The sequence below is a fragment of the Megascapheus bottae genome, chromosome 24, assembly GCF_031878675.1.
Source record: "Megascapheus bottae isolate mThoBot1 chromosome 24, mThoBot2.hap1, whole genome shotgun sequence".
In the NCBI taxonomy this organism is placed as follows: domain Eukaryota; kingdom Metazoa; phylum Chordata; class Mammalia; order Rodentia; family Geomyidae; genus Megascapheus; species Megascapheus bottae.
In genome coordinates this window covers 16,469,852-16,487,457 of record NC_143532.1, presented here as the reverse complement: position 1 = coordinate 16,487,457, position 17,606 = coordinate 16,469,852, and the positions used below count along the sequence as shown (strand labels likewise).

General features: G+C 37.1%; 1 protein-coding gene across 3 annotated transcripts in view; it reads right to left on the bottom strand.

The window, feature by feature from the left end:
* Cdh8 (cadherin 8) overlaps positions 1 to 17,606 on the bottom strand; it is a 299,684-nt gene that overhangs the window by 151,940 nt on the left and 130,138 nt on the right. For all 3 annotated transcript variants that reach the window (XM_090357535.1, XM_090357534.1, XM_090357533.1), the window contains exon 4: positions 12,784 to 12,903. In XM_090357535.1, the coding sequence (XP_090213661.1) occupies positions 12,784 to 12,903 (120 nt within the window). The remainder of the gene's footprint in view (positions 1 to 12,783; positions 12,904 to 17,606) is intronic.

The following is a 17,606-nucleotide window of genomic DNA, read 5'->3' as shown; positions in this document are numbered from 1 at the left end:
TTCTTGAATACTTGTTTCTTAAACATGGTATTTGAAATATATTTTAAAAAGTAATGTTAATAAAATCTTTTAATAAAAAAAGACTAAGTCAACACCCAATAAAATAAATACCAGGACATGGTATTTCATCAACTTTTCTGAACTGGCTGGCTTTGAACCTCAGGCCTCAACTCCTGCATGTATAGGATTACGGGCAAGTATCACTTGGTTTAAACTACATTTTTTCTTCTCATTAACTAAAGCCTTTTGTGGACATTATTCTTAGGGTCTGATTATGCTCCAAGATAGCAAAGCTAGCTCCAGGGAAAGGGTCTCTCTTTTCCCCTAGGACTGAGATAATGAGACTTGTATAAACAAAAGGCCCAGTCTAACCTTCCTAGAAGGCAAGCCAGAGGCAAAACCAGTAAGAATGGAAAGTGAACTAGATTATTGTGTTAATAGAGTCACCACACAGAGAGTAAGTGTTCCCTTAGCTGTAACTGTCAACCGCCATCAGCACAATGTTTCTTCAAACACATTGAATGGTGGATGCTTTTGACGCTTCCTATTAAAATTTAAAATGGTAATAAATATGTTCATGACTTTCCCATCTCTTGGTTTTTCCAACTTGTTTGATTCTCTCTTGGCTTAGGCATCTAATTGTCATCAACTTTTTCTCCCTCATCAGCATTGTATGGACACTTTCCTAACTCATCTTCCTAAAGAGCTGATGTGAAATTAGCTCTAATTTCTTAGACATTTCCATCGGAGCAAGAGCAGGAAGCCTTGTTCCTCTATCTCTCTTGCTTCACTTCACCGTGGCTTGAGGTAGGATCAGTGACCTGGGTTTAGTGACTGTTGAAACAATTACTGCTAATGAGATAAGCATCAAGCTATGAATGAGATTATAAAGAAAGAGGAGTCTAGGTCTCCTGTCTGAGATTAGCACATGATCCAGATATAGAAGCAGATATAGAAATGCAAACTTACATATTCCTAATTTAATCACTACCCTATCTCCTATCACTCAATCCAAAACCTTATCACACTAGATTTCTCCTCTATATGTCTTTTTCTTCTTGCTTTCCCATCTACCTTGCTTGTCCCACACACTGTCAAAATTGGATCTCGGAGGCTTGGAGATGTACTCTTTTTCTAGAAAACTATTACTTATCCACGTTTACCCATGCCAGCATATATAATTAATACTTTGCTCGCAGATTCATGAATATTTTCAATCCTGTACAGAAGTCATTTGCTTTATTCCAACACATTATTTTCAACACTTAGTCCATCACACATGGATGCCACAGTCTGACCATCCACCTGTCATGTGATCTCTTTTTACCCTTCTTCATTTGTGGAAACAGTACTATGTCATCTTTCTTCCTCCCTTGACTAGCCATCACATCAGAACAACCACACTCTGCTGCTAATGCCTATTCTCTTTACCCAAGCGCTGCCAAAGTCTCTGCCCTCCTTCCCTCTCCTGGGAGCAGGAAGATAATAAGCCATTTGGTTTTCCTACTTTATTGGTATTTACTCAGCCTGTAAAATAGCTCCTGGGATAAAACTGTCTCTGCAGATTTGAATATTTTCAACGACAATACATGAATATCTTTTATCCTCTGTGAAACTGGGAGAAATTACTAATGCTTGGATGTTTATGCTCTCTAAAATTCACGTTGAAACGTAATTGCCATTGCAGCAGGATCAAGAGGTGAGACCTTGAAGAGATGATTAACCTTGAAGGTTTTGCCCTCATGAAGGAATTAAGGCTGTTATTACAGGAGTGGATTTCTTTAAGTAAGGACCCATTTGACTCCTATCTATCCCTCATTCACTCCCAGTCTTTGCTCTTTTACTATGTGATGCCCCGTTTTACAATAGCAAGCCTCTTGCCAGATGTCAGTGCCTGGATCTTAGACTTTACAGCCTCCTGAAAGGTGAAAAACAAAATCATGGTTGATTTTAAAGTACCCAGTCTGTGGTACTGTTACAGCAACACAAACATGACTCAGACAGAAACTCCACAGAAAAATAAACACAATCAATGCCTGTTTGCAGACTTCGTCTAAAGATGCAGGGAGGGAGGATTTTAGCTATGTTTTTTTCTTGGCTTTCAAAATGGGCAATTCTGACTAAAGAACACTCAGGAATCTGAGGAGTTACTGCCCTCACTTTTAACAGGGAGACTTGTACTGTAGTTTACGTGTGTCTGTGAAACATATACCCTTGGATCCAATTGTGCTTTTTCTTACTGTTGCATAAATATTTGCACACGTGTAGATTCATCACCTTAACATTTATTGAAATGACTGCATCAAAAGAAATAATAAAATAAAATAAAGCAAATTGACTCAGAGACAGCTGTTGGCAGTCAGTGTAAAAGACAGACCTGCAAGGAATAATGGCTCGTGCTTGTAATCCTAGCTACTCAGGAGGCTGATATCTGAGGATCGAGGTTCAAAGCCAGCTAGGGCACAAACGGACCAGAGAGACTCTTATCTCCAAATAACCTCTAAAAAATAAGAAGTGGAGCTTGGCCCAAGAGTAGGATGGTAGCCTTGAGCTGAAGAGCTCAGGGATAGCATCCAGCCAAGATCAAGCCACATGACACCCCCCCCCCCCCGCCACACATACAGAAGGGAGAAAAAGAAGACATCCCTTTGTCAATGCAACAAGTACAAGTGCATACAGCAAGTATGCAGTATTAGGACTTGCAACTATAGAGAGAGAAATGAAACTTTCTGCTCAGCTGCCACTTTGGACACATAGCCATGTATTGTTGTATTCAAGGGCTGTCTTTTCAAGACAATAATGCAGCTCAATCAGTTTTGAAGTCAATAACTTCTTGCCAGCATTTTTTCCTTTTTAAAAATTATTTTATTATCTTTACGAAGTAACAGAAAGGAGATGCCACTTCACAAAGCTGTTTATAAACACAATGCATTTTGATCAATGTCACCCTTCAACAGTTTCACCCCTATGAACCACTCCTATCCTTTCTTTTCATTATCTACTTTCTTTTCCTTGTCCCCCCGGCCAGCAAATCCTGCTGTTGATTTTGTTAGGTTTTGACCTCCTCTTTCTAAAACATTATATTATTTTCTCTCTATAGAGTCTATTATGCTTCATTTAATTCCTTTGTAACTACTCACATTCTACTTACCACAATGAGAGAAACCATGCAACCTTAGTTTTCCTGGATCTAGATTAATTCTTATCAGTATTGAAACCAGTATTGGACCAGTTTTGAAACAATCAAGCAAACCAAAAAACCAGATGCAGAAACAAAGTAGGCAGTTAGAGTTGTTAATATTTTTGATGCAAATGTTAACATTAAATATTAAATGTGTTAAATCTTGAAAATGTTAAAAAGTAGAAGACCTCAAGGAGTAGAATGAAAGGTATGTTTGCTACTCTACACATTTCATTTGAATGCTTTAAGAGTTCCAAAACATAACCATGATCATTCTTTCTTTTTTTTTTTTTTTTGCCAATCCTGAGCCTTGAACTCAGTGCCTGAGCACTGTCCTTGGATTTTCTCAAGCAAAAGCTCTACCAGTTGAGCCACAGCACTACGTCCTGCTTTTATCTATGCATGTGGTTCCAAGGAATTGAACCCAGGTCTTCGTGCATGCTAGGCAAGTGACAAAAAAGAAAAAAAAATACAGTCAAAATGTGTATGTTAGTTGATGATATAATGTATTGGTTCTCATAGTTTTATTTTAAAAATGATAATGTATTTTATGTTACATTTCTTTAAAATATATCCATTTTAAAAAGTTAAAAATTGAAGTGGTTCTAATAACAGATGACTAAATATGTTTACTCTTATAATAAATCTCATGATTATTAAAAAGAAAAGAAAATAAATAGCCTCTACTGCTTAAAAAGGATAGAAAATGGAAGAAGAATGCATTAGGATGATATCCCCAAAGGTAAACTACTGGCCATTCACTTCAGGTATTTAATCTGAAGCTGGTGTATGACATCTTCCAAGTGGGATTCACCTACATAATGCATGTGGATACCTCCTTTCCTGACCAGTATTTGGCACTGGAAGAACTTGTCCAGCGGATATGTCATAACCAGCCCATAACCCATAACACTGAGTAAGCCAATGTCTCTAATGCATAAGCGCTGAGTTACATCATGTGGAAATGGCCTGTCACAAAATAGAATGAAAGCATCACAGTTTGTCTCACTTACCATACATGTAAATGACAATGGTGACAATACCGAAGGTAATTTTTATCGGTAAAAAATAAAAAGCAAAGTGTTATAGTACATTTTTCAGTACTATGAATGGTTAGGAAATATTATTGCCTGTGCTGTTAATTGATTTTAATCATTGGATGTTATATACATATATGAAAATAATCAACGAGACAATTAAGTAATTGATATAAGTTCATTCAAAAATGACTATCACGTCAGAAGAGGAAAAGCACTCATCAAAAGCTACACAGAAATGAGTAGAAATGTCTGAATGTTTAAATTCTATATCATATACAGAAAAATATGTCTTCCGGTGAAAAATCTTTCTATTCAACTGAGAAAGCGAAATGGTTTAATTTTGCAATATAATCCTCATCATTCGTCCATTTCTTACCTTGACCACATAGTACTTAATGTCTCTAATGGAGAAAAGCATTGAACTCCAGGCTTTGTGCACACTAGGCACACAATATGAGACTGAGCCAAGCATTTTTTCTCTAAGCAGCCAAGCCTGTTCCTTGATTCTTGCAAATGTTGGGAATACTAGCTGGGCAAGCTTCTTTGTATTGTAAGGCTTAGTTTAACCCTTTCCCTAACTCAGCCTTATTCCTTTGTCAAACAATAATCAATTCCTCTGGATCCACCCTTCGGGGTGAAGAATTTGGTATGATTTTCCTGATTTCCTGTTTCTACATATATTTGCTTTATTTGCAACCTCTTTCATATTTAGTACCATGACATATATAGGTATATAGGTATATATGTTACATACAATTTCTAATTTTACTTGATAAAATTCAATGTGTTATGCATCTTTTTTTTTTTTTTTTGTCATGGGGCTTGAACTCTGAGCCTGGGCACTGTCCCTGAGCTCTTAACTCAAAGCAACCACCCTAACCCGTGAGTCACAGTGCCACTTCCAGTTTTCTAATGGCTAACTGGAGAGAAGAGTCTCATGGACTTTAGTGCCTGGAATGGCTTTGAAATGAAATCCTCAGATCTTAGCCTCCTGATTAGCTAGAATTACAGATGTGAGCCACCACTCCTGGCTGTCCTATTTTATCTCTCGTGGTCCAATTCTGACCTAGAATATAGATGGTGACTAAATACCAGTTAATGTGAAACATGAAGACATTATCACCTAGCAATGCAGTGTTGCACCATGTGAATTTATCTGAACATTCCTCAGAGGTCTGTGCTAAGCAAATCCTTCAGTCAGATCTCTTTGCAGTGGAAATGATAATCTATGCAATCCTGATTAAAAAGAGAACTTGTGTGCTTGCAATTCATCACATAAAAATGACTCAATAAGGTGAAGGCCTTTCATGAAGACTCCATACATTATCTTGATTTTTCTGAAAGGGAATCATTCATTACATGGATTTGTTTTTCTTCCCTTGTATTTTTTCCTTTAGCTTCTTCTTCTTCCCCTCCCCTCACCAGGTTCCACTGAGACAAAAGTTATTTGTATCCAATAAAGAAAGATGGTCTGAGTTTCAAGAAAAAACAAAGGTCAATGAATTAAGTTAGTTTATTTTTAAGCAGGTCATTTTTCATACACTCCTTTGCCTGGAGCAAAATTTGGACTGTCCGAAACTATACCCTGGTTTCTATAGGAACATTAAGCATTTATTATTCACTTGCTTTGCTTTTCATTTAGGCATTCCATCTTCAATCACTTAGGATGGACTGCAACTGTTTTCTCACTGCTATCCTCAAATTAGAGCTTTTAAAATAAATGCCACATTTCTCCCTGTCTGTGCCCAAAATGTTACAGGCAAACATATGGTACTGGGGTTGTCGGAAGGGGAAAAAAAAGCAGCAAGCAATTTTAGACTGCAAATAAGCTATTTTCAGACTTTTGAAGCACAATAATAAATGCTATTCACAAAAATGACATCTCATTTTACAATTACAACTGCCTCACGTCTTGTCCCAAACTATGCTGCCTTGTAAGCCTGTTTATCAAGGATTCCTGGGCCTCTTTCCAAGGTTTATAAGTCCTTTTCCAAACCAGTCACATTGCCTGGTGTGAGCAAAGCTGTTTGGAAGTCAAATAGGGGTACAAAAGAATGTCAAAAATATTAGGTTGTAGTATCAGAGAGTTTCACTTTGGATCCTGACTTCAGCCCCTTGGGAAAGAAATGTATCAAGTCAGACTCTGTTCTTACCTCAGGAAGCTAAGATGACTTTTTGACACCTTCCTCTAAATACTGCATACATTTCACAATGTGTGCAGATAGATTTAGCACTGTGTCAAGGATATACTAAGTACAGCATAAATGAAGGAGCTGTTTTCTGTTTTTACTCCTACGTTACAATTCAGGACAGAATTTTAACTATCAGCATGAATGGGGAAGATTCTGTGTTTCATACAAGTGTGAAACACAGTTCTGTCATGTGCAGGTTGAAGACAAACCCTTGGGCCATCTGATTCAGTGTTGTTTCAAACATGAACACCATACAGATATAGTGCTTTTACTTTTTTTTGGTTCATGGGACTTGAATTCTGGGCCTGGGTGCTGTCCCTGAGTTCTTCAGCTCAAGGCTACTGTCCTACCCCTTGAGCAACAGCACCACTGCTGGTGTTCTGGGGGTTAATTGGAGATAAGAATCTCATGGACTTTAGTGCACAGGCTGGCTTTGAACCCTGATCCTCAGATCTCTGCCTCCTGAGCAGCTAAGATTACAGGTGTGTGCCACTGTGCCTGGCTTGCTTTTACGTTTTAATCCTGATGTTAGTAGTAGTAATATCTCCTCCACTGAAACAGGGTGGTACATTAACAGTCACTCCTTCTTTGTTTGTCAAGAGTTGATGGTTGTCTCAGCCTGAGTGGCTGGGATTATAGGTGTGAGCCTCCAGTGCCTTGCTCAAGACTACTTTTTACAATACGAGAGCCATGCTGGGTGGCCTGCACACTTAAGACATTGCATTAAATTTAGAGACGGGCATGAGTGTTAGTCATAAATGATTCTCAGCCCTCCCCCAAATAAAACATTTGAAACAAAAGAAATAGGTAGAAAATTATGAGCTGCAAATAAACGGTCTTGCCTAGTCTATGTCCTTTCAGATCGTTTCTATGAACTGTGAAAAGGCTATTCTCCTGTTCTATATGAGTGCATTCTACTCTCTCTCCCTCTCTCTCTCTCTCTCTCTCTCCCTCTCTCTCTCTTTCTCTCTCTCTCTCTCTCTCTCTCTCTCTCTCTCTCTCTCTCTCTCTCTCTCTCTCTCTCTCTCTCTCTCACACACACACACACACACACACACACACTCCCTTGTTTTTCTTAAAAGGAGAAAAAAACACTGTTCAACAAGACATGTACTCATTTCCTTACTTATGTAGTTTAATGCTTCTATGTACTACTTTAAAATGCACTAAAATTAAATTTAAAAAAAAAGAAAGAAAACAAGTCCCACTCATTGAACTTTTCAGGGCAATTCAGGTAGGCATGCAAACCAAAGAAGCTCAGTTTTTATTTATGTTATACATTCTCATAGGAAAACTGACGTTAAAATATTTTAAGTCTATAGATGTGATAATTAGTAATTTCAGTTAAACTCAAAAACAAAATAATCAGAAAAAGCGACAAATCTCTCTATAGTCTATAGATGATTCTCCATCCAAGAGCAGTAGCTCTCTCTAAGGCAAATGAGTACTATGAAAATAGAACCTAAGTCAATAAAATGGGAATGCAATAAACAAGGCGATGTCAGGAAATAAGTGAACACTAGTCAAGCATTCTGCTCTTAGTACTCTTGAGAGGAAACAAATAATCAAACAGTTTCTTTCTCCTTATTGAAAATATCCTACAATAAACAAGGCTGCAAGGAACATGGTTTGTGCTGGTAGCTTTAATGTGCCCTTATTTGTGTTATATTAGATAAATACTCAGGAGTGAAATTGCTTGCTGGGTCATAGGGAAGATCTAAGTTTATTTTTTGTTTGCCAGTCCTTGGGGTTTCTCAAAGCTAGAGCTCTACCACTTGAGCCACAGCACCACTTCCAGCTTTTTCTATGTATGTGCTTACCGAGAAATAGAACCTGGGTCTTCGTGCATGCTAGGCTAGCACTCTACCATGTATGTTTTATCTTTTTCAGGAACCTCCATACTGCTTTCCAGAGTAGTTGTCTTTGGGAGGGTAAGGAAAGGGACACTGAAATGCTGTGATAAATCGTGAGCAATTGCAACAGTACTCATTAGACACTAGGTTGAAATTAATTAATTATAGAAATTGTGGATGGAGGTGGGAGTGAAAAACTGGGAGAGAACTAGGGATGGGGTGACATTGTTCAAAAACAAATGCACTCTCTGCCTGACTTACCTATCTCTAAACCCTGTATGCATCACTATACAAAAACAATCAGGAAAAGAATACAATCTAGCATCACTTTGCTGCGTTACTTTGTGAGGAGGAATCAATCACGTGGAGACTTATCTTGTGAGGGACTTTCCTCACGGTATATTGATTTTTGTATGGTAAGTGTCTAATCATTTCTGAAATTCATTTTGTGTGTGCTGGGACAAAAATTAGTGAACCTTCTTAATACTTGCGACATATAGCATGAATTAAAAATAAATATACCTTCTGAGTATTTTTGTTTTATTGTCATGTCCTATTCTCCAATGTGGTGCAGTAATGTATATATGCTGAAATATCTTTTGTTTCAATATGCATGTGTGACATTAGCACAGGCCCACTGCTTGGATTTACCTTCAAGGAAGAACTTCCCAGTTGAGACCACAGTCATTTCCAGTCAATCTCAGCCCAGCACTGAGCAGAGGGCTATTTTTTTTTTGAGACTAGGCATTATTATGCACAGCGTGATACTCCTTAGTGTAATCAGAGCTCCAGGATCTCCAGAGGTTGAGCCAAAATGCTGTCAGATATGCCTTGGTTTATCTTATCTTTTTGTGCTCTTTCCTTGTTTAGGAAACAGATTTGCATCTGATATAAGGGATTTCCTGGCCAAGCTTGCTTCCTTAATTTTTTCATAGTCATAAACTGCCAACACACCACTTCCAAGTGTTACTATCTCAGAATCTCCTCTAGTTTCCAAGTTCCCCAACTTACACATATCTCTCGGTCATTCCAAAAGATATTTGATCTCCATATGTTCATAAAATTAAGGTTTCAAACGTCCAAGTCTCCCTGTCCACATTTGTATTGCAAACTTTGAAAACTTAAACAATGTTCATATGTTCTGTATGGCTATAAAACCCTTCTTTCTCCACTCTTTCTCTGTCTTCCTTTCTCTACACACTCAGAAACACTCACATTTCATATCTGTCTCAAAGCATTATTTTTTAGAAAGAGAAGGGGCTTCAAAGAGAGCCCAATTTAGATAGATTACATAGAAATAATAGTCATTATTTCTTTCACTAGATCATACTCATATGTAATTATATTTTCTTCACATGCATGCATGCTTATTGATTATTGAATTTCACCTCTATTTTCAACATCATTATAACTATTTCCATTGAAATTTTCAACCTGATTCACTCAACATTTACTAAGGCAACTACAATGTTGGCTTTTCAAGTATCATTTCTCTCAAGTTATCATCCATAACATTATCTATGACAGCACTAGAATAAAGTTTCTAAAATCTAAATCAGATAATTTTATATATGTCAAATTTGAAATGATGAAGTTAATATTTTTGTATGTTGAGACAGATACTCATTATGCTGAGTAAAATGTAAATACAAACTGTTGCTGACAGTGTTTAATTAAGCAAACAGCAATATATATCAAATGAGCTTTTAAATTAGAAGAGAGTGTTCGTTATCCATACCTCACAGTAATTTATTCTTAAAATATAAATTATTTAAAGAACATCACCATATTTCCTTTATTTATGTTGGAAAAAATTCTGTCTTCCAAAATAGATTGTGAGACACTTGCAAGCTGAGACTAGCTTTTGTAATTTTTTTCCTCCCTATGTTTAATTCAGTGCCTGCACATATTGAATACTCAATGGATATTTGCTGGCTTAATATCAGTTATATAATGGGAATGAGAAGCAGAAAGACTCACATGAACAAATGATGAAGAAACAAAAGAAGATAGCTATTCACTAATACATGCTTGCCTCGTGGAAGATGTTGCTTATGGAAAAGGAAGGTCAAGCTAAATGTTGTTGGCTCACAGTAATAATCCTAATTACATGAGGTTGATATATGGAAGATTAGGGTTTGAGGCCAACCTAAACAGAAAATATCTGCAGACTTTATGTCCGTTGTAACCTGGGTGATGGAGAGGCAAAGACCGGTTAGAGGTAAAGATTCTAATGGGCAATTATGAGCTGAGCAAATAGAACAAAGCTCTGTGTTCAAAAACCAATAGCAAAATGACATTAAAACAAATATCACAGCAGCTTCAAAATCAGGAATCAAAATCAGAGTCTTCATTTCTGTAATAGTCACGTGGCCAAGTAATAGCATGTCACCAGACTTCTCTTTTCCTTAAAATAAGGGGTTAATTACTCGACCTGACATTCCTGTCTCATTACCTAGGGTCCCAGGTGGGACAAAGTTGAAGACAGTTTTCCCTCGTGATTGACAAAGAATGTATCACTTCAGCCCTAATTCATGCAATTTACAACAATGCTTTCCTGTTTCCAAAACTGAGTTCTCTTTTAAGATATGACCTATTTGTATATAAACTGTACATTTTCTTACTTTTAAATGCATGAGGATTTTACTCTGATTTTTTAAAGCCTAGAGAGGCTTTAAATTTTTAACTTAATTAATAATTGACTTAATAGCAGTCTCAATCATGCTAAAAACTTATGAATTCAAGAAAACTTAATATATGTGCAAGTAATGCTTAGAGACTGAAATTTTCTATTTGGAAATTTATAGAAAGAAAATCTGTCTAATGACAGAGAAGGCATCAGATACAGAATATGTTGTCTTTAATAACAATTATTCTTAATAATTTTAACAATAGTATTTTAAAAAAGCAAGTTTAGATGGCTACCATAATACTTCAATGATATAAACTAGTCTGCCAAGAGAGACTTATTTTCTTAATATACATTCAAAACAATTAGATACATGTCTCTTCATTTGTAAAATCATATTTTTAATTTTATTTCCAAGATTATGTCCAAAGGTTACAGTTGTATACATAAGGTAATAAGTATATTTCCTGTCAACTTTGTTACTCCCTCCCTCATTTTACACCCACTTTCCCTTCCCTCAAATCCCTCTCGTAGAAGTTGTAAAGTTCATTTCCAACATATTGTCTTGTAAGTATAACTGTTGACATTGGTTCACCATTTGTCTTTTGACTCACCATTTGATCTTCCCCTGCCCTTTCCCAAACCAGAAAAATGTATAAACAAGCCACAGTGTACCAAAGTCAAATACAGTGACTACAGAGGATAAAGCAAAGGAGGGGGGGCAGGGAGAGAAAGAAAAAAATTATGAAAAAAAATGAAAAAAAAGAAAAAAATTATGAAATTGTTTTCCAGAATATTTTGAAAAGTGTGTGTGTGTGTGTGTGTGTGTGTGTGTGTGTGTGTGTGTGTGTGTGTGTGGTTACTTACTTTTTCCCTTTTAGGTCAGTTCTTTCTTCTTTTACCTATCTTCCTCTCCTTCCTTCCTTCCTTCCTTCCTTCCTTCATTCCTCCCTTCCTCCCTTCCTTCCTTTTTTCCTTCCTTCCTTTCTATGTTTCTTTCTTTTCATCTCTCCTTTTTCATTCTTTAAGTACTAGAGTTTGAACTCAAGGTATAGTGCTTGCTTGTCTGTTTTAATACACTACCACTTGAGTCATATATCCAACTCTGACTTTTTGCTGTTTTTTGTTGTTATGGTTGATGTTAGTTCGTTTTTGGACATGAAATCTTCTGAATTTTTCTTCCCTAGCTGATTTTGAACTATAATTCTCCTACCTCAGACTCATGAATAGAGAATGTTACAGCCCCGAGTCAATAGCATTGAACTTAATTTTGCTCTTAAGTAATTTACATCATTTTTTATAAAAATCTGCACCTCAGGATTGCCACAAATTGGCTCGGTTTAATACTGGCTGTAAAAATATCTTCAGAAGACCTTAGGATAAGTTTCAGGATACCTGTCTCTCTAACAAGGGCTCTAAAGACAAAGATAACCATTTCTAATGGGTACTCAATGAGTATCATTCGCTGTGTCCTGTGTCTTGCACATTCTTTACTTCTTCTCATTTCCACAGTAATATATACCCATTTAATAGACAGGCAAGATTGAAATTTAGAAAGTTACTGCTCAATGCCATGTGGCCAATGAGTGGCTAGATTTATCTTTAAACCTGTTATGTCAGTGCACCTAGAAGGCACCACTTCCTCCATGATTCCAGAATGAAATGTGATGTCAGAGCATCTGTATTATTCTACCCAGGCACTACCATTTGTTTCCATCAGCATCCAAATGACTGCTTTAGCTCCCATCTTCCTCTGAGTGCACATCCAACTATAACTATTTCTGGCAGTGAAATCCTTAACCATAACTTTCCACACTCCCGATCCCAAAATAAACATTCCCATGATGCCAAAACCTGAAAAACAGAATTCAAAATTGAGGCCACCAACCTGTTTCAGGCTCAATGGAGAAATAAGGCTGCCCTTCCAAGATGCTATAAACCAACTTTGCACTGTTTCCGTAAACTGGGTCATCAGCGTCAGTAGCTGTTACATTAGTGACAGACGTACCTAATAAAAAGAGAGGGGGGAAAGTCATAATTAACATGTTATTTTTTGCCAAGAGCTAAATTTTGCCAAGCACATCATACAGAAATTCATGTGCAGTAATCAAGAGAGAAGGAAAAAAATTAAGAGGGAAGGTAGATAGATAAACTGCTTTGTCATAACTTTAACAATACCCAATTCTTGTCAGAGAAAGGGTTCTGCTAGGTTGGAGAGCTGTATAAAGACAGTCTCTTTTGTATTTGTGTTACTTAAGATTCCTTTGTAGTGTTTATTTTAAAAATACCTATTAGATTCATGTGGTCATCAAGAATATGCAAGGGAAATTTTATCAAAGGAATATGAAATATACAGCTAATAATATCATATAGCAGGAGATGCTTAAGTTTTGCAAAAGCACAAGTAACCATACCTAGCAAAGTGATTGCAAATTTTTTAAAAGCCGTGCAAAAATATCAAAGGCATATTTTATCCCATCTCATTTAATTCCTCAGAATGTGAAATTAGATTGGAACCACCAACTAATTTGCATGCTTAGGTAATTAGGCCTGCAGATAATAGAATCAAAACCATCTTTTTTCCAGATTACTCTTCTATTTCATATTCACTTACTCATGAGATAATTGAGCAAAGAGAGCTTGCCTAAATTGAAATATGTATTTATATATGTATATATAGTGAAGACATTTGGTGGTGGTAAATTAGAAAAGGGAACAACTGATAAATACCTATAAAAGTATTCAAATAAATAACAAGTGTAAATAACTACATCATCCAATACAGATAAGTGGAAGCAGAGATTTTTCTGAGAGAAGTTGCATTTCAGTAAATTGTTTAAGAAATGTCAAGATTCACCAGTGTGAGGACAGAGGAGAAATTCCAGTAAGTGAGCCATATATAAGTAAAGGCAAAGTGGCTACCTTGGGACATTCTGGAAACTTTGAATCTGAGGAGAATTTGGAAGTCTAGAGTGACATTTAGAGTCGTGATCTATAAAACCTGTCTTCCTTCTCAGTATATGTCAGACATACATTTACTACTTGTATAATAAATGGGTGCCATGAGTAAATTATCTGGCAGATTTAGTGAAGAATACCAAGAGATACCACAGATCAGTTAGTTTGTTACGAGGGCTGGGACTGGAGCTAAATTAGGTGGGCAACTATTCAACTGGCACAAGGCCCTCAGTTCAATCTCCAGTTCAGCAGAAATAATATTTTCAAACCATTCTTTAGAATCCTTTCTTTCCTTCCTTCCTTCCTTCCTTCCTTCCTTCCTTCCTTCCTTCCTTCCTTCCTTCCTTCCTTCCTTCCTTCCTTCCGTCCTTTTGTTGGTCTTGCGGCTTGAACTCCAGGCCTGGGTGCTATCCCCGAGCTCTTCAGCACAGGGTTAAGGCTCTACCACTTGAGCCACAGCACCACTTTCAGTTTTCTGGTGGTTAATTGGAGATAAGAGTCTAATGGATTTTCATGCCCGGGCTGCCTTTGAACCATGATCCTTAGATCACAGTCTCTCGAGTAGCTAGGATCAAAGGCACAAGCCACCAGTGCCCAGTCATTCTTTAGAATTAATTCTTAATGATAAAAAAAATGGGTGGCAGAAGTCTTAGCAAATATATATACACATATATATCAAATATTTACACATATATATCCATTTAATGCATACACATATTGAATATATGCATATATATTCAATATATATATGCTGTGGATATATGCTACACACACACAACACACACACACACACACACACACACACACACACACACACACACACACATTCCTGATCATAGAAAGAAAAGGGCCCAGAGACTGGGCAGAAGGACAACTCTAAAATAGTCACAGTGGACCCCAGCTGGGCTCTGTGGCTAGGTTGCTCAGTGATTTAATGGGGCCAGGCCTTCACAGGCCATCACGGAAAAACTATGGGATATGAAATGCCCCTGAGAATGGACCATGGGTCTTGAGTCCCACAGCACTCTTCAGCCAATGGTAGCTACAATACGAGGAAAGTGACTCTCAGTCCTTAGCACTGAGCTGTCCACAGTCAATTCCACAGCACAGGGAGGAAGAGAGTATCTCTACTGTGACAGAGCGAATCTGAACAGCATATTCAAAGCTACAACAAGGGATGCAAACTTGACTGAAGATTTTGCTGATCAAAATCTTTGTGGAACATTCTGAATTGCAGTGGCAATATTTGTTGAGCAGTCAACAAGTCTATGAAATTAGGGCTTCTACTTAAAATGATGACAAAAATATCTACAGAAGAAAAAATATTGCCTTTTGTGTGACAAACTCTGCATATACTTGGAACAGCAGGTATAAACTGTGTATGTATAGAGATGGGTATGTGTGACATCATATTCATTTCCATAGAAATTCCTTTCACTGGTTATACTGGCTCATGAAAATGCTGGTATCCGTAGTTAATTATTATATAGCATCAAGAATAGCTTGTGTTAAAATCTTTCTGAAAGAATGCAATGTGGAGATAAGTTCCCACATAATGGTAGAAGACAGGGGACAAAATTGGTCATCAAAAGTAACACTAGAAATTTCAAGACTAAAATATGCAATTGTTTAAATGACTGAATCATGAGTCTTGGCTCGACCCTGTCAGGACAGAGAGACAAGGTTTCAGAGAAAAAGTCATCTCATATGTCAGAGTTCATTCATATTGAAGAGACAGGAGAGCATCCCTGGGCCAAAGTTTATGTGAGGGATGTATTCTGCTAGGTGTTATTTTTTGTCTAGTGTGTTTACTGTGATTCAAGTAAAACGCTATCATCAAGAAATAAAGTCAAAGCCTCAAAATTAAGTTATATTGCTGAACCCAGATCTTCATTTCCAGTCATTGCTTTGTCCCTGGAAAATGAACAATAAGTAATCATAAACCTCTGTCAGAACCAGAATTAAATTCTAGATGGTGAGTTAAATGAAGGGATATGTTTATGGGGAACAAATGAGTGCAAATATTTCCCGAAGGACTGTGCCATAATATAAATCTGTAGGGAAGGTGTGTGTTGACAAAGTTGTGGGCAAATTGTTAATGGTTTCGCATGTAGAATAGTTTCAACGTGTTCTAAGGCACTTATCTCTAACTCCTTGAGCGAATCATTTAACCTTAGATTCAGGCTAAAATCTACAATATACACATTAGAGTGAATGTGAGAGATAAAGGAAATGATAAATGTGGGTACCTAATAGAGAAACTGTCACATGCTAATCTTGAGTACCACCCTGCCTTTGGATTGGACCTTCACTTTGAAAAATAGATCCCTCAGGTCTGTCCCAGACTGATAAGATACAGAAAGACCTAGAATACAGAATAAATAAATAAATAAACTCCAATCCCAATGGAACTCTTCCAGCAATGCCAATGTTAAGTAATAATTCAGAAGTGCATATGGAAGGTGACAAACTTTAACAAAAATTAGCTTCATCTCTACTCCTAAGAGCTGCTCATTTTTGTGAGGATTAATTAGCCTGTAGGGGGAGGGGCAAGTCTTTCAGATTTGTTTGCAAAGTGAAGCACTTTTTTAGGCAATTTATCTTGTCTAAACAGTCCTAAAAAAACATTTCAGGGTAATTATAAGGTGAGAAATACATTCTTGGATTTTTTATTATTCCCAAAGTAGTGATAATTATTCTATTTCTGTCCTTATTGTAAATTGATGTGATCTTGTCCTGAGCATCACTTGATGATACTGGAGCACAGGCCCAGCTTTCTGTCAGCCCCAAGCTCTGTGGTTCTGTTTCTTCATGTGCAGACAGGCTCCTCTGTACCCTGAAAAATCTCAGTATTTCATGTGAGGAGTGGATCCCGGAAAGCTGTAACATGTGTAGTGGGAAGGGTAATGAGTGGGAAGACACAAAAAGAGGGAGGAAGGGTGAGCAAACTCAGCCATGACATTCAGTGTTCATTAAGTAAACTCGGAACTGAAGTTGAGGGCCAGAATGGGAGAGGGAAGTGGGAAAGAATGACACCGGTCAAGATGCACTGTACTCAGGACCTACAATAGGGGACTGTCACCTTTTAGTATGACAATTAATAATGATGATGATGATGATGATGATGATAATGAATGAAGCTGATCACCTCTGGTTCACACCTTGAACCCTAGCTACTCAGGAGAATGAGATCCAGAGGATCATGGTTCACTGCCAAACACAGCCTGTAAAATTGAACAGATTTGATCTTCAAGCTAGCCAGCCAAAAACAAGACTGAAAGCAGGCTCAACAGGCAGTGTGCCTGACAAGCAAGCAAGCTGAATAAGTGTAAAACTCTGAGTGCTAACTCCAGTACCACGAGGAAAATGAGGTGATGGGGAGTAGAGAAGACAGAAAGGGGAAAAAAATGGAGTCAATCTGTCCTGAACTCTTCTAGTTTAAGGTTGTCTCATTCCATCACCCACCTCCACATTTTACTAACTTTTACATTTGTGACAAACTTTAGTAAGTTTTGATTCACTAGGCTAGACAAACAAAGAAAATAGTTCAGGTACATCATAGTTTTGTTGAGATAATTGAATGTAATAATCTATGCAGCCTAGAAATAAAAGAGACTTTGACATTCGTTATTTCCTAAGAAATTCTGTCATTCTTGTAATAATAGATTATGTGTACACACAGTAGAGACTGAGTAACAAACTATTTTGCATTTTAATTGGTGATAAGTGTTTTAATTTATATAATTAGGTAAC